Source organism: Artibeus jamaicensis, unplaced genomic scaffold (assembly GCF_021234435.1).
Source record: "Artibeus jamaicensis isolate MK-2021 breed Jamaican fruit bat unplaced genomic scaffold, CSHL_Jam_final contig_452, whole genome shotgun sequence".
Classification (NCBI taxonomy): Eukaryota; Metazoa; Chordata; class Mammalia; order Chiroptera; family Phyllostomidae; genus Artibeus; species Artibeus jamaicensis.
Window position 1 is genome coordinate 17069695 of NW_026521837.1, and position 15347 is coordinate 17085041.

At 38.0% G+C, this 15347-nt stretch overlaps 1 protein-coding gene across 2 annotated transcripts in view; it reads right to left on the reverse strand.

Annotated features, from left to right (window-relative positions):
* Positions 1-2545: 2545 nt before the first annotated feature.
* EMCN (endomucin) overlaps positions 2546-15347 on the reverse strand; it is an 89452-nt gene continuing 76650 nt past the window's right edge. For both annotated transcript variants that reach the window (XM_037151929.2, XM_037151930.2), the window contains 4 exons: positions 13678-13702; positions 12442-12503; positions 7090-7163; positions 2546-3367 (listed from right to left, as the gene is read on the reverse strand). In XM_037151929.2, the coding sequence (XP_037007824.2) occupies positions 7129-7163; positions 12442-12503; positions 13678-13702 (122 nt within the window). In that variant the 3' untranslated portion in view covers positions 2546-3367; positions 7090-7128. The remainder of the gene's footprint in view (positions 3368-7089; positions 7164-12441; positions 12504-13677; positions 13703-15347) is intronic.

The window sequence follows — 15347 nt, forward strand, 5'->3', positions numbered from 1 at the left end:
TAACGTTTCATATAACACAAGTTTGGTGCTGATGAACTCCTTTAGCTTTTTCTTATCTGGGAAGCTCTTCATCTGTACTTCAGTTCAAATGATAGCTTTGCTGGGTAGTCTTGTTTATAGGTCCTTGCTTTTCATCTCTTTGAATATTTCTTGTCAATCTCTTCTAGCCTGCAAAGATTCTGCTCAGAAATCAACTGACAGCTTATGTGAACTCCCTTGTAGGTAACTGTTTTTCTTGCAGTTTCTAAGATTGTTTTTTCTCTTTCTGCTGTTCTGATTGGGTGTATTCTACTTTTTTTACTTCCAAATTTATCAAAACTTGGTTTCCTTTAAAAAGCATCCAGAACAGGAAATATGTTCAAGCCCATAGGACAAAACTCCTTAAAGCAATGACAAAGCATGATCATTTAATGGAACATGAGAAGTCTTGTTTGTGCTTGTGGGGAAATTGCTGAGGATAATTTCAAAAACCTCTGGATAATCCATTACAAATTCTCAGTTCAGGGTACCAATTATTTAATTAATCACAATAATGGATATCTTTAATATTAGGCAAAAATTAACAGTTTCATAGTCTTGAGACTATCATTACTCTAAACACAACTTTTAAAGGACATACTCAGCTTTCTTTTTAGGACCTTATAAAGACTCGAATGATCATAAATAGAGCTCAGCTCAGACAAATCAGGGAAAGCTGGTAGGTTCATTGTTGGTGGTTCCCTCAAGTTCTGAGTTGATCCTCACAAACTTAAGCATGGCAGGTAAACAACAAATAAGGTACAGATTTGTCAGAAATGTAATGGAATATTTTCGCTCTGCAAGGGGAATTTAGAGGTCTTTCTCTGCTTGCTTGTCACAGCCAGTGTGTCAGCCAACAATATCCTTTTACTGTCAGGTAACAATACTGCCAGTTAATTAGCTCTTGTGTATGTTTTGACTATTGATAGACTTAAATTATATTCATACTGTCTTGCAGAACAAACACATAGAAAAGTTTGCCTTTGATTTAAATACAGTCATTCCTTTTCTATAGTGACATTTGAGCTGTACATCAGAATAAAAAGCTTATAACAAGTCAGGCATAAAAAATAGACAATTTAAGTCAGATGATTAAAAAATATCTGATTAATGATAATATTGGCTTGATAACAAAATTTCCTACTTCAATATAAGTTTAAGATGATTTATAAAAATGCTGACATTACCTCTGAGATTGATGGTACAAAAATGCCATGAATATCTCTTCAAATTCCTCAATCTTCTTATCACTTTAAAAAAATTGTATTTATTTATTTTTACAGAGAGGGGAAGAGAGAGAGAACGAGAGGGAGAGAAACATCAATGTGTGGTTGCCTCTCACACACCCCTACCTGGGACCTGGCCTGCAGTGCAGGCCTGTGTCTTGACTGGGAATCGAACTGGTACCCCTTTAGTTCACAGGCTGGCACTCAGTCCACTAAGCTGCACCAGCCAGGGCATCACTTCAATTTTTTTAAAGATATAATGTTGTAGTTGTTAGTATAAAGCCTATTGTTTATGTGCAATTCATGAACCAAAATGAATTTTATTTTTTCATTACCATTAAAAAGCTTTCCCTTTCTTCAATTGTTGCAAATTCTTCCAAAAGTTCTTACTAAAAGTGAAGAAATGGTTTTTCTAGACACCAGAATAACATATCACTTGCAGTAATTAATGTTGTAAAAGAGTTTGTTTCTGTGCAATACATTCTGTTTAACAAGGCTTCTGTTGAGAAGCTCAGTAGAGCATTCTAGGGGTACTGGAACATTTTCATTCTGAAGACAAATGGCCCATGGATGGCACATTCCGGACACTGTCACTCCAGTTTAAAAGTCTTGTGGGTTAGAGTAAAACAGGGACAAAGCATCTCTCAGGGAGAGTATATGTATTGAAGATCCTTGATCTTTTCTCTACCCTCTTACTTCTTTTTCCCCTCCAGTTTCCTGTCTTTCTTCCCAAAGAGACAGAAAGAGACACCAGTCAGAAATAGAGATATGCTTTCTTGGTGTCTTGATGTCCAGGCATCAGGAAGCTAAAAGCAAGAGGATTATTTATATAATCCCTAAAGCTGAACGTTTTCAAATACACTGCAACAAAAGAAATTTAGAGGGCAGTTTTTATATACAGCATTCTGTCTCTACCACACTGCCCTCATATCACCAAGATGATTTAGTATCGAAATCAGTTTAGTTCATCATAAAAGGTAAAGAGCTGCCACTGGCAGCTGACTAGTTTCCAAACTTTCCACAGAACTTCCGCCAACATGACATTTTGATTGTATGTATCCAAGGAATGGTCAAGGTTGATCTGTCAGCTTTCCACAGAGGAATGTGCTCCTGGTGGAGTGGAGTCTATAGTCGTGTGTGTGTGTGTGTGTGTGTGTGTGTTTTGGGAAAGGGATACACTGAAAAGTAATATCACAATTATGTATTTCTAAAGTGTTCATTTCTACAGACTGGAGATTTAACAATGATTGCTAGGACAAATGATTACATTTCTAAAAGAAATAAAAAATGCACAGACAGTATTTAAAAATTAAAAAAAGCTTTCAATCCTGTTTATCTTCTTAATGAATGCAGCACAGAGAGTCATGAATGCCCTTATATCCTTGCTACACAGCATGAATTACAAATATACCAAAGAAATGGTACGACTTACCTCTAACGGGGTCCGATATGTGACTGTTGTCCTTTTATCAATTATTACAGATACCTTTCATCATAGAGTTCCCATAATCTCATAACCCATCCAGCATATTCCTAATTATGGAAGACAATACCACTGCCACTTTCACAGTCACCCAGTGATTTTTAGTGTTTTGAATAGAGTAATTATTTATTACAAGTAACACATGAAAATATGAATAAAATATCTTTATGTACAAGGTGGCACATCATGATTTCTAATATTTAATAATACACTTGCAAATTTCCCTGCATTAACATAGTGGAAAACAATAAATACAAACATTAGGTAATAGAAGAACACTAAAAAGTAGGGAAGTCCCTATGGATAAAAACTGTCAGCTCTGGAAACTTTAAACTCAAGGCAAGATCCTAACATCAGTGAGCCCACACCCCTGGGCTCTCAGGTTAACGGCTCACAGACACCTTTCCTAAAATTTGTTCTGAGAATGTTCTTATAAAATGTACAAATGTGACTTTTCCTGTCTCCAAGGACAGGGTATATCCAGGATTTTTTGATTCTATCAGATTATTATATGTCATCTTGATGTCACTTTGTTGGGACAGGTGATTGGTATGGATGGGTGAGCCAGATCGAAGTCAGGATGAATTCCACAGGGCTTTTTCTCGTTCTACTCCTGGAGCACAGAAGCTGAAGATTAAGCCTATAGGGGAAAAAACAGTTCATATTTCAAGAAAGTGAAGAAGTGGAGATATTGGGGGAGAATAGCTGAATTTTTTCCACCCAGTAGAGTCACTTGAACCTTTCACAAGCACTTCAAACACAACACACCCGAAAGGGAAGCCATGATACCACCTCCCAGACTTGTCCCCTCTCACTCCACGATTCCCATCTGCACCCTAACCTCCATGAGTCATCCAGATACTCATGCTAGAAGTGTGGACATCATCTGTGGTCCTAATTTTCCTCCTTTCCCACTGCCCACATTCAATCAATTCTTTGGAGAATTTTATTTGCTAGACATTTCTCTATTCCATTCTCTCTCTTCATCTCCATCTCCATCTCTGCAGATGTGAAAAAGACCTTGTTTTCTTTCCTAGAGAATATTGCACTAGTCTTCTAACTTCTTTGCTTATAGTCTCACTGCCTTTGAGTTACTCTTCCAAAGTAAATATTTTCTATGTGTCTCAAGCACAAATCTCATCATATTTCTATTCTGATTAAAACTCTTAACTACTCTATCCCCAGTGGGATATAAGTCAAGGTCTGTTGCTTGGGATGGCAATGTAATTAAGAAATTTATTGACGACATCCATTCTTCTCCTAATAAGTTGGCAGAAATATGAACAGAAAACTCTCTACTTCTCCTTCACAGGACAGCCAGAACTTTGGTTGACTACATTTTTTTTTTTAAGCAGAACAGAAACAGCTTTCTCTATTTGTACAAAGAGAAGCAGGAGATAGTGGCTTCTGGGTGGGAAAGGGGTAGTGGCCTGACCTGGCAGAGGTTAGATGTTTTCTGCTGCTGTGGCAGTGCTGGGGGTTTACTAGAGTCTGGGAGGAAGATGGTAGGGTGGGCGTGGGGATTGCCAGTGGTGCTGGGGTGGAGACCTGCACCCTACTGTTTTATGGCATGGTTGGCAGAGGCAGGGTCTTTGGCAGGGATGGTTGCACTGTTGCCTTGCGCAGGGAAAAGATGGCCACTGGCTGCCATGGCTTCAGGGGCAGTTTGAAGGTCAGACAGTGACCATAGGCTCTCTGTCAAGACTTTGTCTATGGGAAGAACTGTAGAGCAGAGTGTTTCTGATGTTCTATCAGAGCATCTGCCACTGACAGAGGGTCCAGCAGATGCCAGAGCATGGTGTGGCTGCAGAAGGAGTACAATGACTATAAGGATGACTGTGGAACAGACCCTCCCTCTCTAATTTTGGACTCATTTCCTGGGTGTACTTTATATCCAAAGTTGGAGGATCTCCCCAAATGAGTAAGTGACTTCTTGATGGCATTAATGACAGAGGAAAGAATCTGATTTTATTCTCCTTAGAAAAAGAAGGTATTTGACTTTCATACTGTGAAGACTTTATAGTTTACTGTGGTAAATGAAACTCCTATGAACTTCTGGTGCCTTTTCTGCTCCAGCCTCTTTTCCCAGACCCCTGGAACTGAACTCTGTCCTGCAGGTGGGTGCTTCCCAGGAATTCTACAGTGAAGAACCAGGAACCATGTGCCATGTGATTTAAAAAAATTTCTAATCAGCTGCCAACTGATTTCTTAAAAATTACAATAACATGAATGGAATGTTGCAGCAATATCAGATTGCTCTAACAATTTTTAATTTTTTAAATAAAAATATTTTATTTATTTATTTTTAGACATTGGGGAGGAAGAGAGGGAGAGAAACATCAATGTGTGGTTGCCTCTCACATGGCCCCTATTGGGGACCAGGCCCAAAATCCAGGCATGTGCCCTGATTGGGAATCAAACCAGTGACCTTTCATTTTGTAGGCAGGCGCTCAATCCACTGAGCCACACCAGCTGGGTCTAACAATATTTTTTAAATGTTTATACACAGTTTCTGTTAATCTCATCATCGGACAGTATCAATCAATGGCTCACTGACCCAACAACAGATGTGTGCAGTGCAGCTCTATGCTAGCCAGTTATTTATGAATTTTTTCACACATCATTCAATTTTACAATTCTATGCATTTGTAAATATTGTTCTCCATCCCTAGAAAAACCTAGGTCACTTTTTAAAATTATTCTGTAAGTCCAAATATCATCTTCTCTAAAAAAATTGCCATTAAACTTCAAAGTGCCATAAACTTCAATAATAAAAAAATTTATTATTGTATAAGACCAAATACCATCTTCTCTAAAAAATTTGCCATTAAACTTCAAAGTGCCATGTCTACCTTTCCATACCACTATCTTATTATTTCCCAAATTATATTAAAGCAATATTCCTTATGTTTATTTCTTTTCACTTTTATGAGCTCCTTGAGGACGTTAACCATGTCTTATACCTCTTTATACCTGGCTGAGTACTTGGCAAGGAGTAAGATCTCTGTCACTTTTTGTTCAACTGAATCATGCTCCTCCATAGGTGAGTTTCCAAGTGAAGTCAAGAGTTTGCAGCATAGATCAGCAAGGTAAACCTCTGGGTTTATGTGAGTAGGATAATGCTTATGATTAGTATTGCAGTGACCTCCCCCCCAAAGATCTACCATGAATATAAGGAACAAACTGAAGTTTCATAAGAGTGTCCATAATAGCATTTTATTAGTGGCTGAGCAGGACATACAGATAATGGACACAACAATTTTCTTCTCTCCAGAAACCACCCCATGCCTGCCATTTTTGTCAGGCCAGTTCTAGGCATGTGTGTATTTTTGTTCTTTTTAAAACATCTATAGTTGTCAGGGGGCAAATTCTTCTGCACATTCTAAAAAGCATCAAACACTAACTGTGGGGGCACTTAATCAATGCTTCTTAAGAAGGCTAAATTAATCAGAAAAAAACTTCTTAACAACTGTAGGAAAGCAAAAGACAATCCCATGTTAAGCATGGACAATTCCTACCAGCAGGCCTAAAATTGGCCTGAGCTATTGTAATGAACTAAGAAGCACTGAATGCTTTGCATTGATTTCTGGTCAAAGCATGAAGCATGCAGAATAAGTATTTCTTTTTCAATTATTTATTGATTAACTTATTGTAATGAAATTGACCATCTGCTCATGGTCTCAATGAAACACCTGGAAGGCTCTGTCACTTGGCTAGTTTTATAGCAAGAATTTGCCTTCAGGGTCAGCTGGGTATAAGAGAGCCCAGGTGAGACTGCATTTAGGACCATCTTCAGTGAGGTGGTTGGTTCCTGGACCCAGAGAAGAAGTATATCGTGGTACCCCCCTACTGAGGAAGGATAGTTAGACCTCTGAACCGGCTTCTCTGGATTTCATGGCCTGAGCCAGCCTTTGCCTGTGATGTACATCCCAACTTCAATAGCTATTGTCTCTTAATCTTTCCTGCAATAAACTACAATTTGTAGGCATTGTCATTTTGAGTCCTGCAAGTCTTCAATAGCAATAGAATTCTGTCTAACTGCCACTGTCAGTGTGTGTATAGTGGCCCAGGTAAAAGGAAACTGCAGTTAGAAGGAAAGATTGCCAACGGGCGGGAGGAGTGAATTGTGTCATTCCGGAGGTAGGCAGGGCAACGGGAAGAATTTTTTATAGCCCCCAGGCCATGCATTACTCTGGCAAATCATTTCAGTGTTTGTTTTTAGACAAATAGACAATAATGATTTCACTAACACAGATCATTACCTTTCCATCTTATAAAAGTCTTTAAAAATAATCTAAGCTGTAGCAGCCTAACAAAACAGATATTAATGATGAGCTCAGTGAATGAAATTGGGAAACTTACGTATTTACTGCCCAGGTGTGGGGAGGACTCTTCACGCTGTCAGTTCTTCATTTTTCCTTGTGCGGAGTGCTCACCTAAAAACAGAGGGAGGGCATGTTTTCACCTGGAAGCTGAGAGAGTGAGTAAGGAGGAAAATAAAGTTTCTCGGCTTGTTCTGTTTTTCAAGAAAAATCTAATTTCCCTGCAAGAGTGACATTAAAGCCACAAGTTACCTCTTGGTAAGGTCTGGAAATTGTTCACAAAGATTTATGAGCTTTTTCCAGCCATCCTCTGTTTTCGCCCTAAAGGAGCAATGCTAACTAACTCCCTGGGAGTGGGGAGGGGCGTGAGCGGGAGGTGATAACAAGAGAGGGGCCCTAGGGAATGAGTTACTGATTTTTGCTTGTTCTATTAGCTGGCCCTGCCTAAGTAAAACTATGTCATATATTTAAAGTGTCATTTTATCAAGAGGACATTCTAGGACCCTCTGTTTAATTCAGTGAGAGTTTTGTGAAAATGCATTTATAGGTCAACACGAACACCTTGGTGACGTACAGAATGACACAGGGGACATTAACAGTGTTACTCCACTGCCCAGTATAAAGACAACTGTTAACCTAGGAGGTTTAGAGACATGACTCTGGATTTGTGGTCAACACATTTGTGTCTTCCAGGTAGATTCAAGTTTCAACACCAGTCACACTGTATAAAAAACAACATGGATTAAAATCTCCAGCTTTGAGAATAAATGCCATAATTTTGCTCTAGGTTTTATCTACCATGTAGGGGATCAGGGATTTGTCTTTTGGGAATGTCGTTGATGTCACCTGTTACCTGCATGGTCATGGAGGTAATAAATAGGCCAGACACCTATGAGGAGAACAAACTGGGCTTGCTCTGAGGACTTTCCTTGGGTCCACGTCTGAGAATGCCAGGCCCAGAGTGATGGCCCTCACAGCCCCAAGCCCAGAACAGATCTTTGCCCACTAAAGGCACAGCCCCTCCTGGAAGTTGTAGATATGAAGTACAGGAATGACAAGTAAACAAAATAAACATTTATTGAACACCTACTGTCTTCCAGAAGTCATGTGAAACACATTATATGGAAATCATTACAATTCTTAATCTGTTCCTTCAAGACCTCTCTAATTGGGAATAAAGAATGTGAGAAAGATTCAACAGCAATCTGATTCCAATAACAATGAGAATAATGACATGAATGGTAAAAGCAAATGAAACACATACACCTAGAAAAAAAACAAATGGAATAAAATACTCCAAACATCAACAGTGATTGCAACGGGGTTGTGTTTCTTGAAAAATTTTATTTTTTTTCTCCTTTGTATTTTTCTATCCTCCATTATGTGTAATGTGGTCAAATATTTAAATGGGAGTTTAAGCAATAAAGAGATATTCCAGCCTGGTAATGTATGTTGATTTGCCAGAGTAACAGTAAGTGGAGGGAAAGCCCGTGTACAGCTGGGGGAGCTAAGGATGATTTAGTGACAATGCACCCAGATGAGACAAATACTGAAGGACTGAGAAGACAGAGGCTGAATATGGCTTTATAAATCTATTAATCTTTTTGTTGATCTTTACACTTTTGCTCATTTCTTGTTGTTGATGAACTTTTACCTGTAAACATAAATAAGCAAATACAAGTGTGGCTGCTAATAATACAATGGTAATGGGTAATTACCATAATTTAGGATGGGAGGGGAGGGAGACCAAGACACCATCTCCTCCTTCAGAAGACCTTGACTGCATCGAGAGGGACAGGGACAGGGGATGAAGGACATTTCGGGAGTGTGCCCTGTTAAGTGGTTCAAAACAGAGCCAGGGGAGTTCAGTACACCATGGCCAGCCTGGCAGACACTCCAAAGTGTTTGAAGTTAATTTGAGCTAATAAGACACTTATCAGAGTTTTCCAAGCAGAGCAATATTATAATGAATTCAGGTCTGTTTTTTCTTCTTCCAAATGTTTCAAATTCAAGTAAATGTTTGGAAACTAAATTCAAAGGTGCTATGTTTTCTTTCTTCCATGGAGTCATGTACTATTTAACTAATTTAAGCAGTTTTCTTCATAATTTCTATTGCCTTCAATATTACAGATGAGATAAGGCGTTTTAACATTCTCAGATATGATGTCAGTGAAAATCACATTTAGCATGCATTGTCTCACATGCATACCCTGAAGTTTGTCACAGCCAAGTTTAACTTGGCCCGATTTCTTACTGAAGCTGTGTGGTGTCTCATGTTTGGTGTTCATTTTTTTCTAAAAACATGTTCTTGTCATACTCTAGTAGGCTTTCTCTTTTACTTAGAAAACCTTCTAATTTAAGTAATCAAATTTTGAACATGTATGGGCTAATATTTTCAGCAGAAGATTCCTGCTGGAGAGAGAACATATTTAAATAGAAAGATGAACACCATGGTTGGTCTGAGGAGACTTGAAGGCAAGGAATTGTCTTCTCAGCAATAACCATGGTTCACAGAGGCTTTTAGAAACCCTGACAATTTAGCACCCGCTTGCATTTCCTTTGAAGGTGGGTGGTTGCAGGGCTGTTTCCTTGGAAACATGATTTTCTGACCTCGAAAATGACAATTTATTTTCAGATATAAGACTAGAGTTTATAAATTGAAACACTGACCGATCCAGTGAACTAGTATGGTCACAGAAGCTCAAATTCCATCGTGTTACCAGTTAGGCACATGGGTGCTCACTGCATTTCTTAGAAGTACATAACATAAAATGCTTATCAATTCTGAGTGATGGGTAGCCAGGTATTTGTTCTATCAAATTATTTTCTGTATTTTAAAAATTTCTTTAAAAAGTCTATACAAGACTTAGGGGAAAATTGGGCTAAATCTGTAAACTTAGATCAAACCTAATCATATCAGATTTTATTTTAGTTATATTTTAGGAAAGATGTCACTAGTGGACAAAAGGTATTAAGTAAAGATCATTATAATGTAACTTCTGTTGAGTGTAGTGAACATTAGCTTATAAAGAAAGCATGTTATAAGTTTGAGAGGCAGGGGAAAGAGATTTGTGAGTGTTTTCAGGGACCAGATTTTGATAAAACTGTGGCAGCACAAAAAGCATTTGGAGATCATTATGTTTTAGATTATTAACTCTAGGCTGTGGAAACTGACTCCAAATCACCAATTCAGTCTTGTCCTCTGCCCAAATATTTCCCATGGCAATCAGCTGGGTTGACCATTAAGAGGTTATTGTATTAAATGAGGTGTGAGTTCTAAGTGGGGATTGGCAGAAATAGAAGTACCAGAGAACAGATCTCATTATTTCCATGATGAACGGGCCTCCCTGTGAAGAAAAGGGAGCTTGGAGAGCCAAGGGTCTTGACTGTCCTGCCACGGTCTGTTCCACTTATCACTGCAGCTACTCTATGAGCGGGAGGTACCAGCATGTGCAGCATTCTCCTTGGGCCTTAAAGAAGAGTCAGATATCACATTTGTCATCAAGTAACAGAGGGTTCTTCAGAGTTTTCTCCCCCAGAGGCCTCAATTCAGGTATCAGTTGTCTTTTCCCTGGTAGAAAAGGATGGTGCAGTAGATGGTCCCGATCCCAGCCCCCTCTTGGAGGGCCAGGGGCTGGTACATGGAGGCTTCAACCAAGTGCAGGTTAGCACACCAACCCCAGCCTGAAGAGCCCCTAGGCTGCAACGTTAGGTTAAATTTCCGCAGGAGTAAAAGAAAGTGCGTGAAATTGTTATGGTGCCTGCTTGCAAGTCATGGGCAGGTTCTGAGAACTCTTCTTGACAAGTAGGATAGTCATGCTCAGGATTCTGCTTGAACTTACTCAGGTCTAGTTCACATTTAGGCTGCTTTTCCCTGACCTGGTAGAATAGGCCTGGCTACTTAGTGGCACCAGGTGAATAGCCAGGGAAACCTTGTGAGTAGTTTCCAATGATCCTATGAATGAAGTTTACTCCTCTGCCCTTTCAGATAGTTAGTTACCTCTGAGAGAACAGTGTAGAAATAAAGGAACCATGTACATTAAAGAGTGGAAGAGGTACATGAATGAAGACAGTCTCTCTTAAGAGAGCAGCTCATGTGAGGGGTTTGGGTATGTCTGCGGGTTTTGGGTGCTCACACTTTCACATCTTCTATTGTCTCTCTCTTCTTTTATTCTGACACTATTACAGATGTCCCCCATTCTCCCCCCCTTTGCACAGCTTGTAGTTTGTTCTAGTTAGAATTTCCTGACTAAAATTTAATGCAGCCTTTCATATCTTGCTCTTGAAGTGAGAAAATATAACTTTTTGTTTTACAAAAAAAAATTTGCTGCCCTGGCTGGTGTGGCTCAGTGCGACCTGAGAACCAAAGGGCTGCTGGTTCAATTCCCAGTCAGGGCACATGCCTGGGTTGTGGGCCAGGTCCCCAGCAGGGGATGCACAAAAGGCACACTACACATCGATGTTTCTCTCCATCTCTCCCTCCCTTCCCCTCTTTCTAAAAATAAGTAAAATCTTAAAAAAATTTGCTACATATTTATAATGTTATTTGTCATTCTATAATTTACACTTTACATAACATCTGTATTCTCAGACTATTTTGCATTGATAAAATTGGGAGAACTGAATATTGTAAATATGTTAATGTAACTTGGTATTTAAATTAGAGCCACGTGGATTTTTTTGTAAAAATAATAATTACTTCCTAATTATCTGTTTTGTAATACTGATGTTTTAAGTATGTGGTCAACTCAAAGCAAGAAAATAATCTGTGCTTTTTAATTTTAAAAGCAATGGAGAATCTCACTTATTGTTGTTGATGCAATATAACTCATAGAAATCGTATTTATATTTTGAAAAAAACCTTTACATTTCAAATCAAGCAAAATTGAAACCTAAGAAAAAGGCAAATGAAATGCAAATTTTATCAGCAGGAAACTGTTTTGTCCTCATGGGGAAACTCAATTAAAATCATATGAAATTATACAAAACATGATTTACATTTTAACTGACACATCCTGTATTCTGTGGACTACACACAGCCATTACCAAAAATGAAACAAAATAACAGTGATGATAAAAACCCTGTAGCACATGCAGTGTTCTTTTTACCCCTCCTAAGGAATGGAAAATGCCCCTAGTTACTACCCCTTCTTTAGAACACATCTACACATTATAAAAAGCAACTTCTAAAAGCAAGATAATGCAATAATTTTATCAAAAATTGTGTTTTGTGGATTATCTTTTCTTTACAGGAAAATTTGGTATTTGGTGGGAATTACCAATTGACTACTTCAAAAGAGTTGTACTTTTCAGTTATGTTTTAACACAAACAAAATCCAAGTTAGATTTTGAAATAAACATTTTTCATCTAATCAACAATTTGGGAGCTTACCAGACTCGTGAGAAATTGTCTTAACAGTGAGAAGCTTCACACTCTCTTTATCGGACTGAGGTCTGTTTGGAACAAAAACCATTAAATTAGTGCCACAGTAATTAGCATCACGTTGTCTGTGATAGAAAGTAAGCACAATATATACAGAATGAAGAAGATGCACAAACATATGTGTTTGATGTGTTTCTATGGCAAAACCCGTGCTTCACACACAAATTCACATACTTTTATAGCATTTTCCACTTCTGGATCAAGCCAGTAAATTGCCGTCACTCTGATACAGCAATGATCCTCTGATAAATGGAACATCAAGATGGATCATGTGAAACACTTGTCACAAGGTCTTTATGGTATATTTCCATTCCTGAGTTATGAAGGGGAAGATATAGAAATGCTTCTGGACTTTGGGGGCTACCACTGAGTTCTAGGGGTATCCCTTCTAATGTGGTCTTGGATTCTGTAGTATATTCTGAACTATTCTGTAGTATTCTGAACTATTTTAACTGAGTTCTCACCTGTCCTCCCAGATTCTAAACAGTTTCAAACTGCTGATCCTTTCCCTGGACATCTCAAAAGCCTTTATTTCTAATTAAGAAGGGATCTACACATTTTATTTCAAAAGTTCATAGCCTGATAAACATGCAAAAACACCTACATAAAGGCAGGGTACAAGTTCAAGTCAACAAAGGAAACCACAGAAATGGTTTTTGACATTATAAACCACAGAATTGTTTTTTGACAGTTTGTCTCTTCATAGCACCTTGATTGCACCAGCTGGCTGGACTGGTAACAACTGTTTTGCTTGTTTTTAAAAAGTCAACACAGAACACACTCTATCATCAATCAAGCCACTCAGAACTGTCTCAAGGGGCAGCCATGTTTCTCCCTAGTGGTGAGAAATGCACTAAAAAATTCACTGGGTAAACTATTTTAAAATTCTAGATATGTTTACTATGGTGTTTATTCTTATAGTTATATTTGTTCCTCTGTTTTTACATTTTATTTTTTGATTTTCCATTTTAATGCTTTATTCAAGCTTAAGAACAATCCTCTTTTAGTTGTTGGAATTTCCCTTTTGAAAAGAGAGAGCTCTAACAAATAGTCAAACTCCATTTACAATACTTTCTACACAAATTTTTTTAAAAAACTGAAAATATAAGTAGAAGATCAATATTTTTTCTATGTAAATGATACCATCCGAGCTTCCAGGAAAAAAAGTGATATAGCCTTACGTACTGGTCATTTCCATTGTCTGGTGTACCTAAGGAGAGGAGAGAATTGTTATTAGAGTAGGAAGAAGCTTGGCTACACAAAACAAAACAAAAACAAACCTTAGACCCTGCCATTTGTTATGCAGAGATACTTTTTACCTTTTTTATTCTCTCCACTCCCTGCCTTATTGATCAGCTTTTCAGATACTCATACAGTTACCACTCATTCCCCAGGATTGTGGCTGATAGGTTCATGGGGTAGTCCCAGCCAGGGCAACCCCGCTGAACTTCGTTCTGTGCTGATGTTCATCCTGTAGCTTTACATTCCCCAAACACCAGAAACTATTTCTATTTACTTCCATATTTCTGGAAAACATTCTCCTCAAAGTATTGAATTTCCTTTTTATATCAGAGAATTGAATTTCTGACATTTCTTTCTTTATACATTACTCTTTCTGGGGACCCAAATCACTGTATTCGTGGTGAACTATGTCAATATTGCTTCTAATTACATTTGAATCATACTAATTCGGTCTCTCAAATGTGCCCTGCAAAATGTCACTGAATCAACTAAGGGCAACTAATACTTTGTAGGCTTTGCCAGGCTGCTCCCTGGGGTCTGGCAGAAACCAACCTGGGCTTAGAGTGATTCGTTCTGCTTAAGAGCATGACCTCCAGAAGCCATGATGGTAACACTTTGCATTAACTGTGGGCTCTTAGGTAAAATATATAATCACTCAAGGTCTTCTTTGCTTTGTTCCCAATTTTGTTGTGGTTTTATTCCATTGCTCCTCAGTTGCCTTCTCTTCTTTCCTTCTTTAATCTAGCTATTGTCATTGGATATATAAAGCCCTTTAAATATAATTCTTCTGGCCTTTGAGCATCATTGTTTTATAAAGACCTTGATTTCCACTAATATTTTGGCTACTTCTACTTCATCTTGGCTAAAACACATCACCATGACCCTTAATCCCCAGGATTTAGTTCATGTTACCATGTGCTGTTCACCACTTCGATTGAACCATGTCTTCTCTACCATCAGTAGGGTTTTAACAGCATTTTAAAATTCCTATTGTAAGTGCTCTATAGGATATCACCTGTGATGCTCATAACCCTGTTCCAACATGAGTTGGTATTTTTTGTATGCCTGTTTTAAGATTTTTTCCTTGGAACTCTGTAACATGGGTTTATTTTGCCAGATAGATACACACCAACAACTATATGAGGTTCTTATTTGGGCTAGAGCTCAGACTATAGTCAACATTATCCAGATAAGTTCAATTTCATAGTCAGTCTGATTCATGTTGTCTTCCAGTGAGCAGAGTAGGTTTACTAATTTTCTGAACTTAATGAGTCTCATGAACATATTGAAGAATGATTGCTGTGGGTGTTTCATGGTGCTAATTTAATGATAACAATGCTACAAATTCTGTTTGGCAAACAAAGTTAATGATAACTAAATAGATTTGGCTAATTGTGCAATTACCAAAATTTGTCATAAAATATTATATGTTTTCAGAATAACTCTCCATAGTGATAGAAATTTTATTTTATTTTTCACAGTGGTAGGAATTTTATACATTTCTTCCTGAATGATTAATTTATTTGTAGAGTCCTGTTTAATAGCAAATGTCAACTTTTCAGAAAACTTATTCGCAAATCTTCCTCTGCAAAGCAGTTTTCAATAAAGGGTAT